The sequence below is a fragment of the Lonchura striata genome, chromosome 7 (genome assembly GCF_046129695.1).
Source record: "Lonchura striata isolate bLonStr1 chromosome 7, bLonStr1.mat, whole genome shotgun sequence".
Taxonomy (NCBI): Eukaryota; Metazoa; Chordata; class Aves; order Passeriformes; family Estrildidae; genus Lonchura; species Lonchura striata.
In genome coordinates, this window is record NC_134609.1 from 4,396,433 (window position 1) to 4,419,795 (window position 23,363).

Genomic DNA, 23,363 nt, shown 5'->3' on the forward strand with positions numbered 1-23,363 from the left:
AAATGTTCACATATATTAAAATCTCAAGAAACATGTGCTTGCATTCATAACATTTATCAAGTAAAGCTATTCAAAAAAGAAAGATATGACACAGAGTCAGCCTAAGGAGAGATTGAAAATGGAAATATTTTATCACTAACCGATGACTATTTTAATTTGTCTAATAGTGCAATGGAAATGAGTGCCAAATCCTCCACTCTCTGCAGCCAGTTTGAGGCCTGAGAAAAAAAGCTCCATTACTACTTTTTTATTGTTCTTTCTTGAAGTTGAGTAATATATCACTACAAACTAGGAGAAATAAATGAGGTATAAATCAAGCTAAATTCAAGGATTAATGAGATTAGCAGCTATCAGACCTGCAGGCTATCTATAAACTGACCCATCTATTCTTATGCCCTCAGGAGTTAATTACACAGCTACCACAACACTGAAAATGCACATGACTGGCCTCTACCTGAATTGCAAACAAACCTTTCCACTTCTGGCACAGGAGCAGTGATGTCTGACAAAAATGTGGCAGCAAATAATTCAGAGACAAAAGACAGAAAAGTACTCCACAATGTCTTCAGGGCCTCCTCCCATGCTTAGGAGGCATGAGGGATGCTCAGTGACAAGTAAGATAAAAACTGGGGAGCCCAGCTGTCAAAGCAGAGGTTGGCCCCCCCACTCCTCTCACCAGAGAGTTCAAAATTGCCTTTATAATTAACAGCTGTAGAAAATGATTTAAAAAGTGTGCAGTGATCATGATGGCTAGGGTGGGGAGACCCAAGCTCTCTGGGTTTTGGTTCTGTTTTGGTGCAGTGCTGCTGCAGTTGAAATGGTGCCATGCAACCCTTTTGGGAACAGTTGCTGTCAGGGAGTGTTATGAACTCGCAGTCAGTCTGGACAAAGATGCTCATTCCCAAATGCAGCTGTTTGGCTGCAGAAGGCAAATACCAGGAGTTAACAGGAGTGTCGATAAAGAAACAGGAACACGCAGTGGGGTTAGACTACAGTCACTTTGGGGATTTGAGCACTCATTAAAATGACTGCTTGACAGCACTGTCTAAATGGAAATATTATGCAAACGATGAATTCATCCTGGAGTAAAATCTCCTTCCTGTATCTTGCTGGCAAAAGCACTTTTCAGGCTGAAATAGATCATGCAACCAGCTTTAGAGAGAACATTTAAATCTTATCCCTATTTTCTCATTTTGGATTTCTCCACCCTCTCGAGGGATGGTGGTCTGAAATCCTTATGCTGTCAAACTCCCACTGACCTCAACAGAAACCAGCTCATTTCAAAACACAGCTGAGCAGAGCAGCTAGCTGCCTTTGCTCGAGCCAGCTGTTCCCAAACCAGGGTTGCAATACCACATGCAGCTGCAAGGCAGGCAGTGAGAGCAGGGTCAGTTCTCCAGTCTATTATATGGTGCTTCCACAGACTGTGGGAGCAAAAGCTTTGCTACAACAAAGATCATGGGTATCTTCTTTCACTGCTTTAAAGTTGTTTTCCCCTCTCCCTCCCCCTCAACTACTGATGGAGTCTTATTACTGCTTGATCCAGCTGAACCCTAAGGCAAAGTTTTCAGCACTGGGCACACTCCTGCAGAGAGAGTTTTGTATGAATTATAAAGTCAGGGCATTCAAATACTACATCAATTCACTTCCCACAGGCTGTCTTCATGAATGCTTATTCATCTTGAAATGATGGTACTCTAAGAAGTCACTTAAGCTCTTAAGCTTTCCTGATCTCATGTCACAACTTCAAGAACAATCAAAAGGAAAACCACTTGGAAAAGCATAAAAACAAAACCCATAGCCAGAAAAATTTGTTGCTGCAACTTCTGCTAAATAAAGAGATCACAGATACAGCATAACATGTTCTGCTGTATAGCTCATAACCAAGTTTGCTTCAGTCATTTCCGTAACCAAAATATTCTTGTTGGTGACAATATGTCACCAAAATATTATTGCTGGTGTCCTCTTTGTTTTGGGACATAGACAAACATAAAAGCTCCTCTGCATACACTTTACAGTCTCTTTTAGAGACTGTAAAGGAGAAGCAAAGAGATGTTCCTCCCATTATTGGGGGAGGGCTGGTGGCTATTTCTGACATTCAGATTTGCATTCTAGCAGAGACATCTTAAAAATTATTTTTGTTGTTATTACATGTAGCAGTATTAGTAGCCTTTACAAAGCACTTTTGTGTTTCAAAGATAACTTCACCACACAAACACTGGCTGTGCACTTCCACAAAGGCTAAGCAACACATTTCTTAGTGCCTTAAATCATGTCTTCCAGTCCTGCTAGAGATTGGAGAGGCTGGCACAGGGGAGCAACTAAGTGCAAGTCACTTTTGATGTTCTACCTGCTAACTAACAAGCAGACAAGCCCTGGCAGGCTGGCTGGAGCTGCAGGCACACAGCACTTGCTATAGCTCATTTCAGAAGTGTAGCATTGCTTTCCTGTCTCTCGTGCCCTCTGCCACATGCCAGCAAGCAAAGAAGAGCACGGGAGCATCTGACCACTTCTGCTGCCAAGGACTGTGTGCTCACACTGTAACAGCCTGTGCTCGCCAGCCCTTCTCAAGGGAAATGAGAAACCAGTGTTCCTCTCAAGCCTTGGGTGAGGGCAGGGAAGGGAGGGGGAAGGAACTCCCCCCCATGCTCTTTATCCTGTCGTGGTTGCTAAGCAGAGGAAGTCAGATTTAGGAAAGCGTGTGAATGTGAGACCATGGCAGGTTGTCCCCTTGCACACAACACAGCAATTGAGGGAGTGCTGTCAGGGCCATGGCACCAGCTCTCCATGCAGAGTTCACACAGTCTGGGAAAGCAGGCAAGGTGGAAGCACAGGAACCCCTTTGCATCTTGATGCTGTTCCTTCCCTTCCTAGTGCACAGTGCAGTGCCTGGGACAAAGAAGTAAACTCAGGGCAGAGCTGCTCTCACAGAGTCACAGAAAATGCTGAGCTGGCAGGGACTCACAAGGATCATGAAGTCCAACTCCTGGCTCTGCACAGAGACTATCCCCACTCTGAAAACCACTTTGCCTTTTTTTATTATTTTTTTTTTTTTTTTCCCCAGAGTGCTTTCTCCTGCTCACTAAGCTTACCAGTGGTTCTCAGGGAAAAGAAAAAAAAAGGAAAAACAACAATGGGCAAATAAAATTTGCCATTTCCAGACACCAACCAGGACATGGTAGTGATGCTCCTCTCCTGTCACTGACTAGGGACATAAAGAGAAACTCTAACTCTGAGGCTGCCATGTACATCCTGACTGAGTGTTCCCTCCCCACGCTGCCATAGCACTGGGTCTACAGGATCACAGAGCAGGAAGAGACTGGTGGAGAGGATGGACCCCACATATTTCCATTGTTCAGAGACAGTTTATCAATTGTTTGAGGACCTGTCCAGGTCAAGTTTGGTTCTATTTTCAGAGCTGTGTAATGACTGCTGATGACATCTGCCCACGACTGGCAGCACACATTGATGACTACTGTAAATGACCAGTTTCCATATGTACAGCCACGTGTCTTCTTTCTGCTCCAGGCTGCTGATAAAGATCCACTGGTGGTAGCTGCTGTTTAATATGGTAAATGATTTTGGAGATTACAGTCTTCTCTTGTGTAATCTTTTTACGTAAGGACTGAGAAAGAAAACATGTGAAGTGCAGAATTTGAACATCAAAACAGCAGTGGATCTGGAGCTCAACAGCTTAAAAATATTTTCTGACTATTCCAAGCTAATAAAAAGCCAACAGAAATAAAGTTCACCCTCTTACATATACAAGAAACTTAAATAAGAGCTGCACTTCACTATACAATCTTGTGGGCTAATCCAATACGTGGAACTTAGTTAATCAGATGTTCAGTGAATAATATGGGAGGTAATTAAGCAATTCAATTTTAATCTAAGTAAAAATTAACAAAACTGAAGAAAAAAATTTCAAAAACTGGAGTTTGGAGATTGTGATTGGGTTGTTCCTAGGATAGGTTTAGATTGGAGAAAAACACATTGTTCTTCCTAACCAGCTACCTCATGGTAAGACACACATTTTGAGACTTTTTGCATGCTGATTTATGGTTTCAAGCCATAGTATTCCATTTGGTCTCCTCATGTGCAGTATCAGCAGCTCCTGCTGTGTGTTGCTTGTAGCTCCTTTTGCTCATTCCTGGTAACTTATGCTTGTAGTAAAGACAGAGGGACTGGCTTAAAATGATTAAAATCTTGATGGCAGAGAGTGAGGAATGTAAAAAGCAAAGCAAGATAAAGAGAATGGAAAAAAAGTAAAAGTAGCAGAATGGGTGGAAAGTGCTGAGAGACTCTTTTGTCCTTTTCATTCCTATTGATTACTGTCTGCTCTGTTCTTTTCTTTATCTTTCTTTGCTGTATCATGTGTCCTACTGCAAGCTTTGAGAACACTGTGCTCAGATACAATGGCAAAGAGCCAACCCATGCAAGATCTGAAAATACCAAAGAGATGAACAATGTTCACGGATGAAAGCTGTTTGCAGTAATGTGAGAAATTTCATGTCTATGGAAAAAAGGTCACAAGCAGGAGAGGGTCTGCCCTGTCTTCTGAGCATGAGGTATAGAGGGCTCACAGATTTACAGAACTCCATAGGAGATGGAAGTTTTTTATTGCTTTTAGATGAGAGTTCTACAAGTTCTTAAGAAAGCTGAGAAAATAGTGGGAAAACCCTCCATCAGCATTTGCTCAAACTTTTTAATGAATTCAGTTTAGCTCTGTTTGTCCTTCATATACGTTCTAATGAACAAATGTGCTGGTGATGAGACTCATAGACAGTGCAATCATTATGCAGATTATTCAGTGAAAGATTTGGGATAATGTATTGGTAAAGACTGGATTCCTAAAAGACAGAGGCAACTAATGAAATTTCACCTTTTCCCTGTTGATGCACTAGATAGAAACAAAAGGCCTTATCCAGAGAAGTTGTCCTATTCTAAAAGCTGTAATTCTGAAATAATTTAATATTAAAATGTTTTTTCTACTGGACCTGATCAGCCTCTCAAATGGAAAACACAGCCTAAACAGGCATATTTTATCCAAAATTTTTCATTTTTCTTTCCTGTTTGCATTTTTTCCTTACAATGCAAAATCTTGGTTGATGTACATCTTCTTGACAGTAAGATCAAAACTGAACTCAAGGAAAAATTTGTAAAAGCTCCTAATATTGGCTTTACAATGAAAAAACACAGGCATAACAAATCCAAACACTATAGATGCAGCCATCTTCTCTTATACCCTGCAAAATGTCTCTGGTAGAGAGAACATCCAAAAAGAAAGAGAGTAAGGAGGAAAAAAAACCCAGACGAGGGGAAAATCTATTGCATGTTCTTGTTTCATGGTGGAAATGGAGTAATGACCATTGATAATCTCTAGATGCAGTCAGCTTAGAAAATGAGTTTCCTGTGTTTGTTACTGAATGAGAGCAGCCCTGTGAGCACGGTGGCTGATGGCACGAGCCCCACTGAGCTCTGTCCCTGCTGCTCCGTGCTGTTGCTGCACACACCAGCGCTGCAAGTCTCCTGCTCTGCTGGCCTGTGCCCACCAAGTGAATCTGTTCCTGTCTCATGGGTGCTACACTGGCATCCAAGTTCATCATTCTTGAGACAGACTCCTCGAGATAGTTCTGGAGAGCTGATAACTAAATCATAGTGTAACATGCTTATCTAGAATTTCTGAAAGAAGTGCTCTTTGTGAGGCAGACAATGATAGCAAAAACAAAACCAAAGTGAAAACCCCCAGTGTTTTAAAACTATTTTGTTCTCATCACACAGAAACAGAGCCAGGGGAATTTCAAGAAGCTAACTTTTTGCTCAAATCTATCTTTCCTATTAACACTTTTCTATAAACTATCTCTGTAATTTTCATAAGGTTCTTCCAGTGCTCCTCCTCCTTCCAATTGCTGTGTTGTTTTCCATCCTAGAGCAGTAAGTTGGCTGTCTGGCTCTCTTCATTCATTGTGACATTAGGTACTTAAGCCTAAGGCACCAATGGCTCTCAAAAGGTTGTGCAGGGTGGCAATGCTTTGATTCAGAAGACAAAATGCATCCAGGCACACAACTCTGACTTTCACTTATTTCTTGACCTGTGCTGACAATGTGCACTCTTTTTTTTTCTCCGCTCCTAGGAGGGAGATATTCAGTCATCCAAATATTTGTTTTGGACACAAATACAGCTTAGTTGCAAAATCCACTGAATGTATATGAACTGCAGACCTTATTTATAACTGCTGTGTCCTGTATGTGATTGATTGCCTCCAGGAGGGCTCCTCAGATGGAGCTGAGCTGTTTGGAGGCAGTGGATGCAGACCAGTGTCATTTGGTGGTCACCAGATAGCTGAGCTTTCTTAGTGCTCCTATGTACATGCCCCAGCATACACTACTATTTTAAAACTACTACACTACACTACATTTTAAAACTACTACACTACTGATGTAATAATACACTATTATTTTAAAAGTCACTAATACTGCTTTCTAGAATTCTGAAGGAAGATTTTTTGTCTGGTTCTGCAAAGATTTTGCTTTTCCTTTTGCACTGAGGTCATAGTTCTGCTTCTCTCAACCCTCTTTTGCCAAGTTGCCTTTTTAATTCATTCATCTAATAATATAGCATACACAATATAATTATTCTCTATTTATATATAACACCTAAATATTTTCCAAGCAATAGAGGGTAAGGAAAATCGTAAGGATGAATCTCTTATGAAGTCACCTAAGATTGAGATTATGTTCTTTTTTCCCAGAGTGACAGCACAAAGGAAGTTCACTAACTCCAACACAAGATATGAAACAGAGACATTCAGTTTAAATACACTCAGTGGATAAGCAAAAAAGGATTTTCACAGGAAAGCATTCTAAAAATAAATTTGGAATTTGATGGCAAAGTATTTCAACAATATAATAATGATGATAATAATAACAAGTACTACTTTATACCTGTTATGACACCTTTTCAAATAATTAAAAAATAATATGCCCTGAAACTATAAAAAAATAATTTGGCAATTATCTGGAGGAATGCTTTTAGGGCAGCAAACCCAGAGTAAATTCAATGAATGAGTCATGAGAGAGTATGAGCAGCAGAAGCCCTTCTGCTTTAAGAGATGTACATGTTGATGTCTATCTCTAGACATTGCTTCTAAGCTAACAAATATGTTAAAACAACATGACACCAAAACACAGATTGGGTCAGAAGGGAATGTTGGCAAACAGCATCACAACACAGAGATCCTCCAGGGCTCCACTTAAGAATAAATGGTTCCATGCAGCCATGAGTACCCAATGGGAACTGCTGAAAGGATTAATTGTGCCCTACTCAGGTTTCATCTCTCCAGTAAATGTCCTACTGAGAGTAATAAAATACTGGGTAACAGTAGATTACAACATCAGGAGTTCTGAAAGCATTCAAAGAGTGACACTCCTGAAGAGCCCCTCTTGACACTCTACCCAAGCTCCACATAAGAATGGTACTGGTGGCATTTTGGAAAGATGCTGGTACATGATTTTGTATTCTGTGTTTCTATTTCAAAATATTTGAAATGACCATTAAGTTCTGAAAGGATGCACATAAAAAGCTGAAGTTATTTTCCTCACATTTGGATGATTAGTAAACCACAGTATGATCTTTATATGTTTCCTATTCATCACAAGTCTGAGGAACATAAAATCCCTTAGGAACAGGGAAAAATTACTATGCGATCACAGAAATGGTATGCTCCAAATTAGGTTTATTTATTTGGTTTTTAAATGTGAGAAATATAACTCCATTAGAAAATTGTCAACATCCTTAGGAGTAAAAAGGGACACAAATTTAAGTTTTGAATATACCCTTGCAGCATATTTTGTAGGCAAGCAAGCAGAGACTATCTTAGAAATGAAATAAATACTTGTGAAGATGAAAACTTATTAGAAATTATCATCACCTCCAATTTTGTGCACTCAGGAGGGAAATGAAGTTCCCATGCTTTGTCTTGTTAGTGAACAGACCATCATGGGCTGGGGCAGCACAGTCCATGACCAGAAGGACAAAAAGCTTGTGTGTAGTTTAGGTACAAATGCTGATTATGGAAGTCACCTTATCTTGTTTGTTGCAAAGAAGGCCCATGCCTGGAGGAGCCTCCTGTAGCTGTGTGTCTCTGCAGTGCCCTAAACAATGTGTCCTCCAGCAGGCTCTGCAGGAACCCATCCCTTGGGCAGGATGGGATGGGTGACCTGGGCAGCTGCAGGAAGACCTGCTGCACTACAAATAAAACAATAGTTGTCTGCTGTATGTTCTGTGTACAAGTGCTCATTTTAATTAAGGTTTAATCTCCTCAATCTCTACACTAATCCTTGGTCCTCTATAATAATATTCCCACAGAAGACTCCAGGGTATTTTCTGGCAACAAACAAGTCTTAGCTGCTGGGTTTGTTCTGGTTTTACAGACTCCTATGTATCCATTTTCTTTTATATTCTGAGAAATATGTGAGGCAGAAAAAAATATCACTGTTGGAGCATTAATTGGATGATAATGGCAATTTATGGATTCGAGGAGGAGTAAAGGTGCCACTAGAGTGTGTAAAGTGGGCAGCTGGCACAGTAGATTTTGCCAACATTTGTGTCAACGTGGGAGTACAGCAATATGGTAGCTGCTAACGTTGCACTCAATAAATATCTCCCCATATGTGAAGATGTGACTAGCCTTTTGGAGGAAGAAGCTGAGTATTCTCTGTATCTGTGGCAGGATTTTAAGTGTAATCCCAACAAATCTCAGCAGGCCTACACGTGTGCTTAAATACTGTACACAAAATTGCTTTCTTGAAATGTAGCGTATAGGGAAGCAGTGAAATAATAATGTAATAATTCACACATTGAATTATCTGGAGAAAAACAGTGTAATGCTCTACATGGCACTTTTTCTCAGCTGATTCAAGCCTTAAGGAAAAATACACAGGCCTGTTGTCCAGTGCATGTGACTATTTTTGTTACTATGTGACTTGGATTCTGTATTATGTATTTGTGCATCCACAAAAGCACTGAAGTTATTTCCAGATTTTTTTGTTGTTGTTGCTGTTAGAAATATGAAATTATTATTAAAATTATTTTTTTTTAAATTTTAAAATTATTATTTTAGGAGTGAGGAAACTGTTTCTGTTACATAAGAAATTGTAACTATTGGAGTTAAACAGCAAAAATGATACAGGAGATAAAAATGGCATTAGACTTTTTTGGGGTACTTTTCTACAGCTATTTCTTGCCATGAGGTTTCCTCCTATGAATTTTCTACAACAACTACACAATTATTCACTAAATTATTTTAATAGGAAAAAAAATCTGGTCTAAAGGTTCTGCCCTCTAGTCATGTTCTGTTTTCATTTTGCCATGACATTTCTCTCTGTGAGGAGTGTGTCCCCCTTTCTCCATCTCTTCAAAAGCATTCTTCCCCTGCTTCCGTCCACCACTGCTACTCTTCTGTCATCCCTACACAACTATCAATTCTGAATAAATCCCACATCCCCAGTCTCTTAGAAGTAATAAAAATACAAATTTATAATAGAAATTTACCTTGACATCAACAACTGAAACATCATCATTTTGAAGAGTGAAACCCACTGAGATTTTCAAGGATTTTTTTTCCTGTGAAGCCTCAAAAATCTTGATTTATAGATGCAAGTAAAACAAACAGAACTGAAGCAAATTCAAAATATATACTATGTAACAAACTGCCCAACCAAAATACTTGCAAAATCAATTGGCTACACAGGTAGAGAAAATTTTCCACACAATTTTAATGATGCCTATTCACTCTCCAACCAGCCAACAAAATGAGGATTCTACCCACAGAACATCACCCATGCATTTAGTTTTACATTGACATAAGCATAGATTGTCTTTTATGAAAGTATTTGGGAATGTCAGGTGGTGTAGGAAAAAAGACAGTATTAAATGACAGTGCTGTTTCAAACTAAATGACAAAATGCCTTACTAAAGTGCTTTGGGTGCTATGATGGACAAAAATGGTCTTGTATGCATAAGAAATTAAGTTTTATATTTTCACATGCAAATATAAGAAGGGTCATTTACACTTTCTTACTGAAAAGCTAATAACTTTCACATTTCCAAATGAAACACTTTCAACAAGCCTCATTAATGCAGCTATTTACATTCACAGTTGTTGGCATAAGCCCACAAAAAGGCAAGATACTGTCTCCACCCTACCTCTCCAACCTAAAAACTTGAAATTTATAGCTGTAGAGAAATATCAAACAGCAACCCTGCCTCTCAGCAAAACCCAAGCATAAAATAGCACCTTCTGAATGGAAATGAAGATCCTGAAGTGTTGCTCAGGAAAGTGAGACATCAGCAGGCTGATTTTAGCAGCAGGTGGCCGAGAAAGACTAAGGCAGAGTTGGGTATAATTTTTTCCTGCCAGCATGGGGTCAGCCCATCACAGAGGAGTGAAGAACTCACGGAGATGGGTCTGGATCTTCCCCAAGAAGGACAGAGGAGTGGGGGAACATGAGCACTCTGCAAAGTCGCCACTTGTCGTCCAGTTGGAGAGCAAGGCTGTATCGTGTGGCTGCCTCATTTGTATTTACCAAGGAGGAGGAAGAGCAGCCTCATGCTGCCATCACTAGACTGGTGGGATAGCACTGAAAGTGAGGGATGAATCTCATACTTGCTCTCTCCTGTGGCGTTCCCAGTGCCCCAAGGAGAGCAGGAATTTGTGCACTTGCACTTTGTTCAGAGGGGGCTGAGATCCATCCCTGTGGCTGCTGCTTCCAGCTCAGAAAGCTCTTTTTGAGCAGATCCTACCTGGTGAGTTAGGCCTGGCTTGTAGCCAGTCCCTGGGTGGAGATCTGTCCTGTGGATGCTGCTGCATGGTTTGTGTTTGATAATGACAAGATAAGGCTGCAGCCACGGCTGTGCTGGCCAGCTGTCCTCAGCCTGCCTTCCAAACACCGAACAAGTCTTTGGAGAAATACCACTGGGGAAATACTGTATAACTGTATTTTGCAAAGACATGACATAGACAGTGGTATTTTGGAAAAGTTTCTTAATCAAGCTGTAAATAATATTGTATCAAAATAAAGACAGCTGGGACTTAATACCCTACATAACTAACTAACCTTCCAATAAGAATTTAAATGAAGGAAAAAAAATCAGTAAATCCAAGCATGCTGACCCATATGAGATACATGAAAATGAAAGGTTATATTTATGAAATTTATAAAGCCAAGTACTCTTTGTTTTATAGTCAACCACTGCTCTGGTGGGGTTTTGAATGTTAAGAGAACTTGAAGCAAAACCACTTCAGCTGCAGAGTAAAAGCACCTATTTCTTAAAATAGGTGCCAAAATAAATAGTCTGGCATCCCACCCTGGAATAGAGCATTTTGCATGTATATAAATAAATATGTAAAATTCCACTCGGAAAACAAGTAACAAACAAAAAAGCAAACAAGTAAACCTTTATCCTTGAGCATCCATGATCCAAAGACATTCAAGTCCAAGAAAAAAAAACATATTTGAGCTCTGTACAAATACCAAAGAGCAGGTCTAACCATCCCTTCAGAAGAGGGCACCATATCTAACATCTTATTTCCAAATCACATACCTATACTCCCATCTTCAAAGACAAATTTTGAAATGTGTTTATTTCATGCAAATAGCCATATTCTTTTGAACAGATGGAAAACCTGATGGAATGGGATGCCGTGAATCCTTTATTTGCTGATTTTAGGAAGAGATATTTCTGATTTTGAAAATTGATTTTAGAGAGTTTTCTGATTTCATGGCTTAGAAGATCAGCAATGTAGAAAATACAATTGTACGTTGATAAATTCTGGAGACATGGGAATCAGACAAAAAATGTAAGTGAAGTACATATCTGAAGAAAAATGCACATTGTTGTTGTCTTCATAATGTGGGTATTCCCATTCAACTCCCTCAGTCACTGCATACTCAGGATTGCATCAAGCCCTTAATTGTACAGCAATTTCTCCTTCTGCTCCCCATAGCATCACCACTCCCTAGTTTCCACATATCTGAGCATCCCACTGAAACTTATTTTCCCTTCAGGCAGTGGATCAGGTTCTTCCAAGCCCCTCCGTCCCAGTTTCTCTGCTCTCTTTATCCCCTTCCTTTCTTAGTTGCTGATCTCCTAGTTCCCTCTCCTCCCTCTGTCCCAGGAGGGCTGTACCTCGTGCTCAGGGCGACCGTCTGGGATCCTGCCTTGGGGAGCTGCCTTCACTCCCGCTGGAGATGGCAACTTCTCCGCGGGCCCTTCCCGTCCCTGAGGGCTCCGTGCTGCCCTGCCACTGCTCCTCCCCCAGCTCTGCCAGTCCCCTCATTCGGGCACAGAGAAGAGAGGTTTTGTTGAAAGTTGTGTTGGGGCCTCATGAGGGAATGGTCCTGCCCACTCTGGCCACTTGCCAGACTCCAAAGACACCTGAAGGGAAGGGTCAGTCAGGGTCCTGGGATATTACTGTTCCCATCCCAAAGTCAGATGGGCGTGAGCTTTGAGCTCTGAAAGCACTGTGCCTACCAAAATCCCTTTGCAGCCAGCACTCCTGGTAACCTCCCAGTACCAGAACTGGGGAGGCTGAGCAGGGGAGAGGAGGAGGTGGCTGCACGGCCAGGCTTCCCCTGCTGCCACTGTCATCGCATTTGCATTGCAGGGAGATGATCTGGCTGTCTTTGTGTGGCCCTTTGGCAGGAACCCAGCAGCATTTCTGTGCCACTGCTCACATTGTACTGCAGGAGTATAAACACAGGCTTGTCCACAGTGCTCTCAACAGCTCTGGAGGAAATCCATGATTGCCCAGTGTCAAATAGGCCAGAGAAGCTGGCCTTTCTGTACACCAGCTACTGTCCTTATCCTAAGACCCTGTCTCTTGTACGAATGTGGAAATTCACTGGTATCAGAGAAATAGGACAGCATGATGTTACTGTGATAAATATTCTCATTAAGAGCTTGATGCTACAAGATTTTCTTTAATGCTCCACTATTTTGAAAGACTCAGACTGGCCAGTGTTTAACATTTCTCAAGACCATGCCAAGGTTCCATGGAGATAAATAACTAAGGCAGAAAATATATAATGTTTGAGAAGAAAAAAGAGAGTTGCTAGTGTGAGAAGAAAAATTATTTTGAAACCAGAAAATACCATCTCAATCAATCCTTTCCCTGCACTATAAATATTTAAAAGCATAAACTATGTTATCAATACTCCTTCTTTTCCAATTTCACTTTGACAGAGAGAATAATCCTGGAAAACAGAAAGACAAGATCTTTCATCTACCTAGAAGTCTTAGTACCCTACTGGCTAAGCACTGTATGTGAACTACTTCTTTGAGCTACTGGACCATTATGCTGACTTTGCAGGATTTGTGTGACCACACGAATTTCCAGGCCTGAGAACACAAGAAATAGATCAGAAAAAAAAATCAGCAATGTTGGTCCTGTCCAAGCTTTAAGATCTCTAGACTGGAAAAATTTCCATTGCTTCCTGAATTTAATGCACGAACTTGCAACCCTCTGGCCTTCTTTGCTGATCTTTCTGCCTCCTACAGCCCTAACTGGGCAGGCACTGGTCCAGTCTGCCACAAGCATGGGGTGTCCACTCCCCCTGGGCCCCACCACATACAGAGCAGGGGTTCATGTTGCTCCTACAGGGAACTCTGGAGAAACTCCAGCAACTTTAACAGAAGCTGGTGTACATCTTACAGCCCCAGATGATGTGGGTTTTTTCATTTCTGTATTAGCACTTGGGCAGAACTGCTTTGCCCACAAGGGAAGCCCTTTCCTGTCTATAGCATGTGGTATCTAGGAAAGTGTAGGTGTGCTAGCAGGACCTCCATGGGCTCCCCTTTGCCCGTCCCACAGAGGAGCAGGCAGAGGGATGAGGCACACACAGTAACACCCTCAGCTGCTGCTTTGCTTGTCTGAATCGCAACATGGCATTTCATGAATAACCCCTTTTCCACAAAGCCAAAAGCAGGATTTTGCTGCTGACTTCCCTAATGCTGCAGAGACCACCTGATTAATCTCTTTGGAAATGCATATAAATTATCTATATTGCGTTAACTTCAATGAAGCTAGACAAACTTATACCCACTAGGAAACTAATCCTTATGTATTATTGCAGAAATATAGCTACAAATGTAAATATGAATATGAAAAGAAAAATAATCTTTCTCTTTCCTAGAAGCTGTTACCCTATCAGATTTCTACAGGACTATAAAAGTCTTCAGGCTACAGATGTTATTGTCTCTACCTTTCACCTGAAATTAATGTTGTCTCAAACAAATGCAATCTTTATAATTTTTTTCCTATCCCAATTCAGTTACTCTTTCTTGCTCTTCATTTAATTTTTAATAATAAATTAAATATTCACCCTGATCAAGAAATTAATTTCCTTTTGAATTACCCAAACATTAAAACTCTGCTTCTGTGGCAAAGAGATGGCACTCTGATGAACAGAGCCATCTACAGAAATCTTTTTGATAATGGTGTCCTTCTTTCAAATCCAAACATTTCCTTGATGTAGAATACAAATTGAGCTCTAGTGTATAAGTCAGTGAAGATTTCAAAGTTGGCCTTTATACTTTGCCATTAATTAATTCCGTCCAAGAAATTCAAACAAAGATACAAACAAAAAAGTTCTCTAAATACATTACATAAGGCATTCAGAATATTCTAATTCATTCCCCTCCAGGAACACAGCAGAGTCAAAGAATAGTGTACACAGCATGTTTGGACTGTATAAAAAGCACTAGAAACTGTAAGAATAGTTTAAAACCCATTTATTTAAAGCTCTCCAATATAAGAGCTATTGTAGAGTGTTTGCTAATCAATCTACACTTCTGAGTTCTAAACAATTGCAGGCTTAATGAAGTGCGCTTTTCTTCACTTTCAGATGCAGGAACAAGGTTTCCTATTAAAAGGGAGGAAATGCAAGCAGAAGGCAGAAGACCTCTCCCAAAAATTACTGGAACTTCTGTGTAATTTAAATATTGGCTAGAAAGTCAGAAATTCTGGTTTATGATCTGAGAAAGAGACATTCTTTCCCAATACACCCCATGTACAGCTTTAAGGCAGAAAAAGTATTTTCTCTGATACAATGAGGAAAGCCTCCAAAATCAAGGGAAACTCATGCAAATTACTTCAATTTTTTAAAAATCTCATTTACTAGCAATTATCACACTAACTAAAACAGAGGCTAAGAATATGAGTCACTGGTCAGTCAGCATAGTGAGATCTTCCAAGCTAGTAATCAAAAATGGTTTGTGCTTAGGATTAAGTACAACAGCATGAAGCAAGAACAGAGCAGCTATGTCTGCTCAGCCTGAAAGTACATTAAGAGTTTTCTTCTTCTCAAGATTGACTTAGTTCTACTTGTATAGAACCACAAGGGAAACTTATCACCTCACACCCTTGGCACAAAACTTAGTAGTATTCATTCACCTGAAAACCAGATCTGTTAGACAGGGGAAGAGGCAGAGTCACAAATGCAACGTCAGAAAGTAAAAGAAAATAGAAAGTGAAAAGCAGCCTTTGTTGTGCTCCCCACTAGCCCACAGTATGCAGATGACACCTCCTTCCTTGTCCCTCCTGTGTGACAATTTCTATAAAAGGCCACAGAGCTTAATTGATACCACAGTGCTATTAAGCACCATTAATTTCTGAGAGATTCCCCAAGGTCCTTATCTCCTGCTCTTAGCTGATTATTCCCTGGAGCCCAACTCACACAACATTTGTTTGTAGCAGCTCCTTATTCATGCTAGGATCTTGTATGGTCATTGTTTTCTGTGTAGCCCATCTCATTATTTTCTTGTAAACTTATTTACCATGCAATGAGACTAGGAAAGTCCCACATCAAACTGAATACTTTATAGGACTAAATCTGTAACACTTGATTGTGTACATGCTGCATGAGAAAGCCAATATTTGACATCCTCTTCACTTTTTATTTTGACACAGACCTACAATAATGGACAATCTTAACAGAATTTTAGGTTACAATAACTTGCACCATTGCCTGAGACTGAGAAGATGCAATTCCTGTAAAGGACAAATATCAATTCCAGTGCCTATATGGGCATGGAGAAGCATATATATATATATTTTGTTTTGATCAGGTTTGATAACAAAGACTATATTTCCATCATGCAAATTTTGAGGGATTTGAGGGCTGTGTTTAACATGCATAATTAGTGCAAGCTGTTTAAATATTCATCTTTAGGCACTGAACCACAGGCACTGAAAGGCAAAAAACATAATTTCACTTACATATTGTAGGATCAGCTACTGGGAACAATCTAAATCAAAACCAAGAAAAGATCAGTGATTTACCTCTTTCCTCCCTATAATAAATTCCAAATGCCTAGATTCAGTCTTTTTAGTCCACCTGGAAATTGAAGACACAACTATAACCGTATTGAGACACGCCTGAATGCACTGTCTCCCTCAGCTAAACATCCCAAACCCAGAGGAAGCTGATGCCTTCATTCTCAGAGCTTATCTATTTGCAGAGCTTTGTAGTCTCTCATTCAAGAATTTGGATTTTCTCTGAGATATGTGGCTTGGAAATGAGTCTGGCACAATATAATCTCTTTTATCATGTAATTGGAAAACTTCATATCTTCTTTTAATATTAACATGGGTTTCAGAGGAAAGAGGAAATTCCACTTTTGTTAAAGAAGTAAAGCACATCTGATCCCACATCTTTGCAATGTACAGACAGATATCCAGGCACGAGGAGCAGGCTTTGCTGTTTGTCCATGAAAAGCAGCATCATGCGATGCTATCTATATTTTCATTGTGACTACAATTTACAGACCACATATTCTGGTGTGGTGACAGATGAATAGTTCCCCAGCACAGCGTGGGATGATGGCCCATTATACAGCTAAGGGTCTGTAAGGAAGGTTTCCATGACAGCATTCTGTGTATCACTGGTATTTTGGAAATAACATTCAGCTTTGATCTCTGACTTCTACTGTTTTACTGTTCCCATGAAACATTATATTCAAGTAAAAGAAAAAAGCCAGGGCTAGCATTAATATTTTACATAGAGCCAGGAATGCCTGGAAGTGATATTCCTGTGATAAACTGTAGAGCTAAGTGATAAACCACAGAGCTATTTGTTAAATGCACCTATTTAATATCTTTAATTACCTGTTCTACTCTCTGGCCAGTAACCATTCTGTCTTGGGACTTATTCTGAAGTTTTATACTGCTGAACAGATTCAGACAGCTGGCATTTCCAGCCTGCTGTCTACATTAAAATATAGGGTATTTTGAAAACAAAAACTGATTCAAAGCCCGAGAGAAGTTAGCTTCAATCCTGGGCCAAAAAAGGGGATTTTCAGTACATTAAAACATGATAGTTTTTAAAGAACAGCATCTTGCTCCACAGAGCTGAGGATGAGTTTAGCACTGAATGACAGGGGAGAGTTGGGACAGGAAGGGCCTTAAGAATACTTTTCATTCAGATGTTCATAAAGGTTGTTCCAAGTAAAGTTATAATCTGTTTTGCAGCTGTTTATTCCTCCACATTTGGACAGGGATTTTTCCAATGGGTCTGAAGGAACTATATGCCCAGTTCCTATTGAATTTCAGTAGCATTCCACCCCTTAACTCCAGCGGGCTGCTCTGAAGGCTATGAGACATGAAACACAGCCTCTGCAATGAGCTTAAACAAACATTGGAGATCTGTGATTTTTCAAGAACAAGGCTTCAATACAGGTTTTATCTGCAGCACAGGGAGAGGTCCTGTTCAACTTTCTGGTAGTTTAGAAATGAAGACTTTTCTCAATCCACACATGACTCTGCTAAAGCAAAATACACTATCACATTATGCATATATATCTCTTAGCATGTGCTTACAATTTATGTACAATAAAATATCTAACTGGCTGCAATCTGCTTAAGGAGCTTTTCTCTTAACCATTTCAATTTCAAAGCATAGATAAAATTGCCAGAGGATTTTAATTGTATACAAGATCTGAGCTTAGATAAATCATCTACATGGATTCTTAATCTTCTGTGGGCAGCCAGTACTTTTAATCAATGTAAAAAAGAATTCAATAATAAACACAAACACTGAGCAACAATACCAAAAGCATGGATTTTCTAGCACATTTGAACATATGGCACAAAAAAATATCTCTGATAAGAGAAGATGTACCGTTTCCAAAAGGCAGCTTTTATTAATCAATTTCCCCACATTTTTAGAGGATTATGAGTAAACTCTGAAGATGCAGAGAATGAGGTGCACAGAATTCCTCAGATGTAGTCTTATGTACAGAGAAGAGACCTACTCACATTGTCCATTCCTAAAGCAAATCCCAAAGTGTTCTTCTGTATCAATGTCAGGCAGGAGCATGAGCCACTGGTGTCCTACTTTTCTGCATGCTCCTCTATTTCAAGCTCCAAATAAGCCAATAAAACAGACCAGTGAGTGTTTCCATTCTTACAAGTGTTTTCAATAGTCCTGCACCCTTTCAGGAAAGCAGTTTTGCTGCGGCATGGTAAGGAAATGAGCCTTTTGCTCCTGTTTTAAAAAAATGTACTGATTTAACTTGTGAAAAAGTTGGGTGTAAAGGATTGCCCAATATTCTTTGATAACAGGTGACATGAAATCAGACCTTCCACAGGAATCAACAAGAGCAAGATGCACTGGTAGCATCACAGTTAACCCACCATAGCAATTTGGACTGAGCCATGGTACTGCCTAATGATTAACAGCATGAGAATTGGTGTGAGAGACCAGGGCTAAGAGAAAGTCTAAAGCCCTTAGCACAATCCTAGCAGTGAGGGTACTACATGTGATAGAAATTTGTTGCTTCTCTAAATTTACAGTAAAGGGAGGGATGAGATAGAGTCCTGAGGCAAAACACAGAGATGAAGCAGGGACAGGCTAAGTTTATTGTGCCAACCTACTTCATCCAGTGCTAGAAGAAAGCAATGCTTAATCTTCTTCAGGGCTGGGTAGCATGCTCAAGAGAGACACTTGCCTCTGGTAGTTTTCTTGAAAAGGAAAGGTTGTTATTCTGAACTTGTGGCCATCTCTGCTCAGCTATTCACCTGCTTTCTATCCACAAGTCTCAACTTAAAGACTTGTTTCATGTTCTTTGAAAAGGTCTTAGGTTCGAGCATGGTGCTAATATTGGCAAGGCTGTGGGTTCAATCCTTGTATAAGCCGTTCACTTTAGAATTGGACTTGATGATCTTTGTGGGTCCCTTGCAACTCAGAATATTCTGTGTTTCTGTGATTTGGAGAAGTTTGGTCTGGGGAAGAGGCAGTCTTCAATTTCTGAGGAATGCTAGTAGTCACAAGAAGAAGCGATGGTAAATTACTTGATGGGATGCACCAGGAATCTATGTAGCTGCATGTTAGGGCTGTTCATTGCGACCTCAGCTCATTTATGATGTCCAAGCAGCACTCACTTCCATAGGAAAGGGTTGTTACTTTACAAAAAAGACAAAATGAAGAGAGGAAAAAAAGTATTGCTCAACCACTGTCTTCCCTAATTTTCTCACCTGTTTTTTGTTTATTTTTTGAAAGTGTTCCCTATTCTCGTCTACAAGACAGACACGTTGAAGAGGCATTTGCAGACTGGGATATAGAAGCTGGAGAATTTCCCAGGTAAGCAGTCACTCAGCCCACAGAGAGGGCTGGCACTTTGCTTCGCATCCCCAGCTCCAGAGACCCTCCTCACATAGAGTGGGGTGTGTTACATGCCTCACAAGTCTAACAACTGTCTTCTCTCTGTTCCAGTCTTCTTGGCAACATCACTTTGGAAAATGCATTGTACAAAATGTGGGATGACAAGCAAACAAACCTACAGTTAAGGGCAAAGCAACACCGTGTCAATAGTGAGTTTTCATGATAAAGTATTCCCAAACCTGACGATCTGAATATGTAACCTGCTCAAGCCAAAGTCAGAAAATAAAAATGAAGTATGAATTAACAAGCTGTGAATGAAGGAAGCCCAAGAGGACTTTGGACTTTCTGCCTTTCTTGGTCTCTTGGCAGCTGACAAGCTTTTGAGCTGGCAGAGGCTGCCTTAACTACCAGGACTGTCCAGCACAGGGAGGGCTGAAGGAAGGGTGCAGAGGGCAGGTACAGAAAACGCCTATGGGCAGAAACAGTAGCACTTTTCAGCAAATTGGAGCATGGAAGAGTACAAAGCACTTAGATATCTAATTTTAAAAATTGTGTGTCATAAGGAAGTGAAGATAGATGTATCTTGGGAAGAGCTTTACTTCTGCTCTGAATGTGCTGGCAGCATGATATTGTGCACTTGGCAAGTTTCCCTAAAATCAAAACCTTAAATCAATGGGCAATGTACGCCAGTATTTCTTCGGCTCAGAGATGGGTTTCTTTTTTAGGCTTTCTTTTTTTCTTTTCCTTACTTATGAAAATATCAAGGAACACTTGAGCTGTAGAAAACACATTGCAGACCCCCACTTTCAAACAGATGCCATTTTATAGAAGCTGATAAAATCTGGGGCTCCGTGGTTGTTTTGCTTCCTCTGCCTGACTGCAGTGAGAGCCAGCTATATAACATCCTATATAACATCTGATGCCTACAATTCACTCATCAGCAGCTATTCTGCTTTTTTTCCCCAAAGAGAATGCCATGCAACTCTAATCAGAGTTGATGTAGATCAATGTGAGCTTTTACTTTCATTATATTTAAAGGGACATACGATTTATTGATTTGCGTATCAAATTTTAGCACACGCGTTTTCTCTTTTGTCTGCAGTCAATGCAGCAGATCTGTAGATCCAAATGTCACACAGTACAAAACCAGAGTAATATCAGAAAGATGATTAGGCAAAGATGTTGGTATAGGACACATTTATGTTATAATTTCAAATTTTTAATATGCAAAAATAACTACTTGAGCACAGAGTTAGAGCTCTGAAAAAGCATTAAATCTGAATGTCCTTGCTCTGCAGGGGTTTATAAAATGGCTGTTTGCTTGATTTAAACATGATGTCCTATTTCTACATATTTAAAAATGATTAAAAATTAAAAGCTAATTTATCTTGTGGTGTTGATAATTAGTTGAAACAAGCAAAGAACTGGTTTTTTAAAACAAAGAAAGAGCCCACATACTGTGCTGCCATATAGCCTTTGCTTAATATGCCTTTTTCTTCTTGTTTTTTCCTGAACAATGAGGTCTCATTATACATATGACATAAGCTTATCACTAGAGTCAGGAATTAGGTAGTATTCACCTCACTGGCCATGTACAGGCATGCACATGTTAGAGATTTAGTCTGACAACTGCCTAGGCTCCCTCTACAGTCTGAAAATCAGGAATAGCACCTTACTCTATTCCATCCCCTGCTTGGGGTCCTCTCCAGGGATCAGCTCCACCTACACAGCTGGCATTGACTACATAGCTGATATTTATAAAGCCAAATACAAAAGATATGTGTCCCAGCTGCAGTGAAAGCTGCTGCTTTTACTCAAGATCAACTCTGCTTAATTTCACAGGTCTGACCCAGCCCCGGTGTTTCCCTTCAGCGACACATAGCAGGTTACTTCCATGAGATTAGTGCACTCTTACTGTCAGCCAAATGCAGAAGGGACTTGCTGAATCATGTCCTCAGTCGAAAAAAAAAGACTGATGTTCACCTGTTAAACCCTATATAAATTACATGCCATTCTTAATGGGGTTAATTAACACAGTATTAAGGACAAAGCAAACTGACAGCTGTAGTGCCTCTAACACATGAGAAGAGCTTTTAGCACCTTTGACCTTTCTTGCTCCTTTCCTTGAAGTGCAGAAATATAACTCGTATTTCTTTCCCCTTGAAAACAGGGAAAAGGAATACGGAATATAAGAAGTTAATATTTATGAATTACAGCATGATTGTCCAGTAAGGAGGCATAATGAGCCACTAATAATTCATTTTTTCAGGGCATAATGTACATCTATCATATGTCTCCTGCATATTAGCAGTACTGAAGCTGGGGACAGAGAATACCAGTTTTGCTTTTGCTGTGTGAATAAAGGCATGATCCCATGTGAATGACTCACTGCTGTTGTGTAAGCTTGTAAGCATCTTTGCGTGAAAGATGAAGGCATTTTAGATGAGCCCTCTCGAATCAGTGCCATCCTCCCAAGCTTGAGGACATTGTTCGGAGGAAGACAGATTTGAAATGCACCAAGATTTCAGCTACAGTATTACTGGAAAAGAAATCCACCAAAGACTAGCTGAGAAGTACTCATTAATTCAATTTAAAATTCAGCTTGGCCATGGAAATGCCTCTGGTCTGGATCTTTTTGAACTACAACTCCAGTCATGCAGCATTTCTGAGGAAAGGTGTGGTCATTCTAAGTCCATTTTAGGGAAGTGGTATGTCTGAAACACATACTAAAGGGAAGTTAATTTTCATGGTAATATTTTTAAGAATTTGTTTCAACAATATCAGATTGATCAATTTCTTTAATTATTATTTGCAGTTTTAAAGGAAACTTTTTTCCCTACCTCCAGTTTGCACTGAACTTGACCAGACAGGATGAATATGTGCTCATATGAAACTCCACGGCATTGCTGTCATAGGCTGGGTATCAGCTCCTGCTGCTGTCCTCTGCTCAGCCATATCAGCTTCTTGGGCAGCCAGGGGAGGAAAGGAGCTGCTCTGGGAGCCCACAGATGCTCTGCCTGCCAGGCCCTTTGCTCCAAGACCCCCTCCCCTCTCTGTGGCTGCTGGCTGTGCCCCCGTGTGTAGCCTGATGCATCTAGAGGAGCTGCTTGGCTCACAGGGTGGCACACACCCCTTGCCTGGGAAATGGCAGTGTGTACAGAGCCTGGGAAGCAGGGAGGAGTAGAGGTGTCCCATTTACAAGAACTGGTACATTCCTTTGTCACAAGACTGAAAGTACATATGGCCTTTATGAATTTAGAGCTGTTATTTCTGGCACTGGTTCCCACTATCTCACCAGTCCTGGAAACCCTATTAGCAAGTACTGCACGGATTACATCAATCACAGCCAAACATGAAAAATCTTGCAAAAAATTTATCATCTTGCCTATGTAGTCTTGCCTAAGAGATGACACAAGGAAGATAATACAAACTTGAGAAACAAAACTTGTTTAGCAGGCCCTTGTTCTTTACTCATCCAGGACAATGTGTTGAGCTCTGTTGGCATTGCTTCCCTGGGCAACAGCACTGAAGCTGGAACATTTCCCTCACACAGCCCAGATGATGGTTTCTATTTTTTAAAGCTACATAATTTGATTTGCTCTGGTGGTTCAAAAGGTCAGTGGGGAAGGGCTCCCATGGAGAGGAGAGCAAGCAGCTCTTGCTAACAAACGGGTGCTGGTCTTGGAAAACAACACATGTCT

At 40.3% G+C, this 23,363-nt stretch overlaps 1 protein-coding gene across 2 annotated transcripts in view; it reads right to left on the reverse strand.

The window, feature by feature from the left end:
- The window catches only part of PHYHIPL (phytanoyl-CoA 2-hydroxylase interacting protein like), a 59,854-nt gene extending 41,458 nt beyond the window's left edge, over positions 1–18,396 (reverse strand). Inside the window, exon 1 of one of the 2 annotated variants that reach the window (XM_031505167.2) lies at positions 18,318–18,396. In XM_031505167.2, the coding sequence (XP_031361027.1) occupies positions 18,318–18,378 (61 nt within the window). In that variant the 5' untranslated portion in view covers positions 18,379–18,396. Of the gene's footprint in view, positions 1–12,190; positions 12,340–18,317 lie in introns of those variants that run through there. The other variant, XM_031505168.2, reaches the window with a different exon arrangement.
- Positions 18,397–23,363: the final 4,967 nt, after the last annotated feature.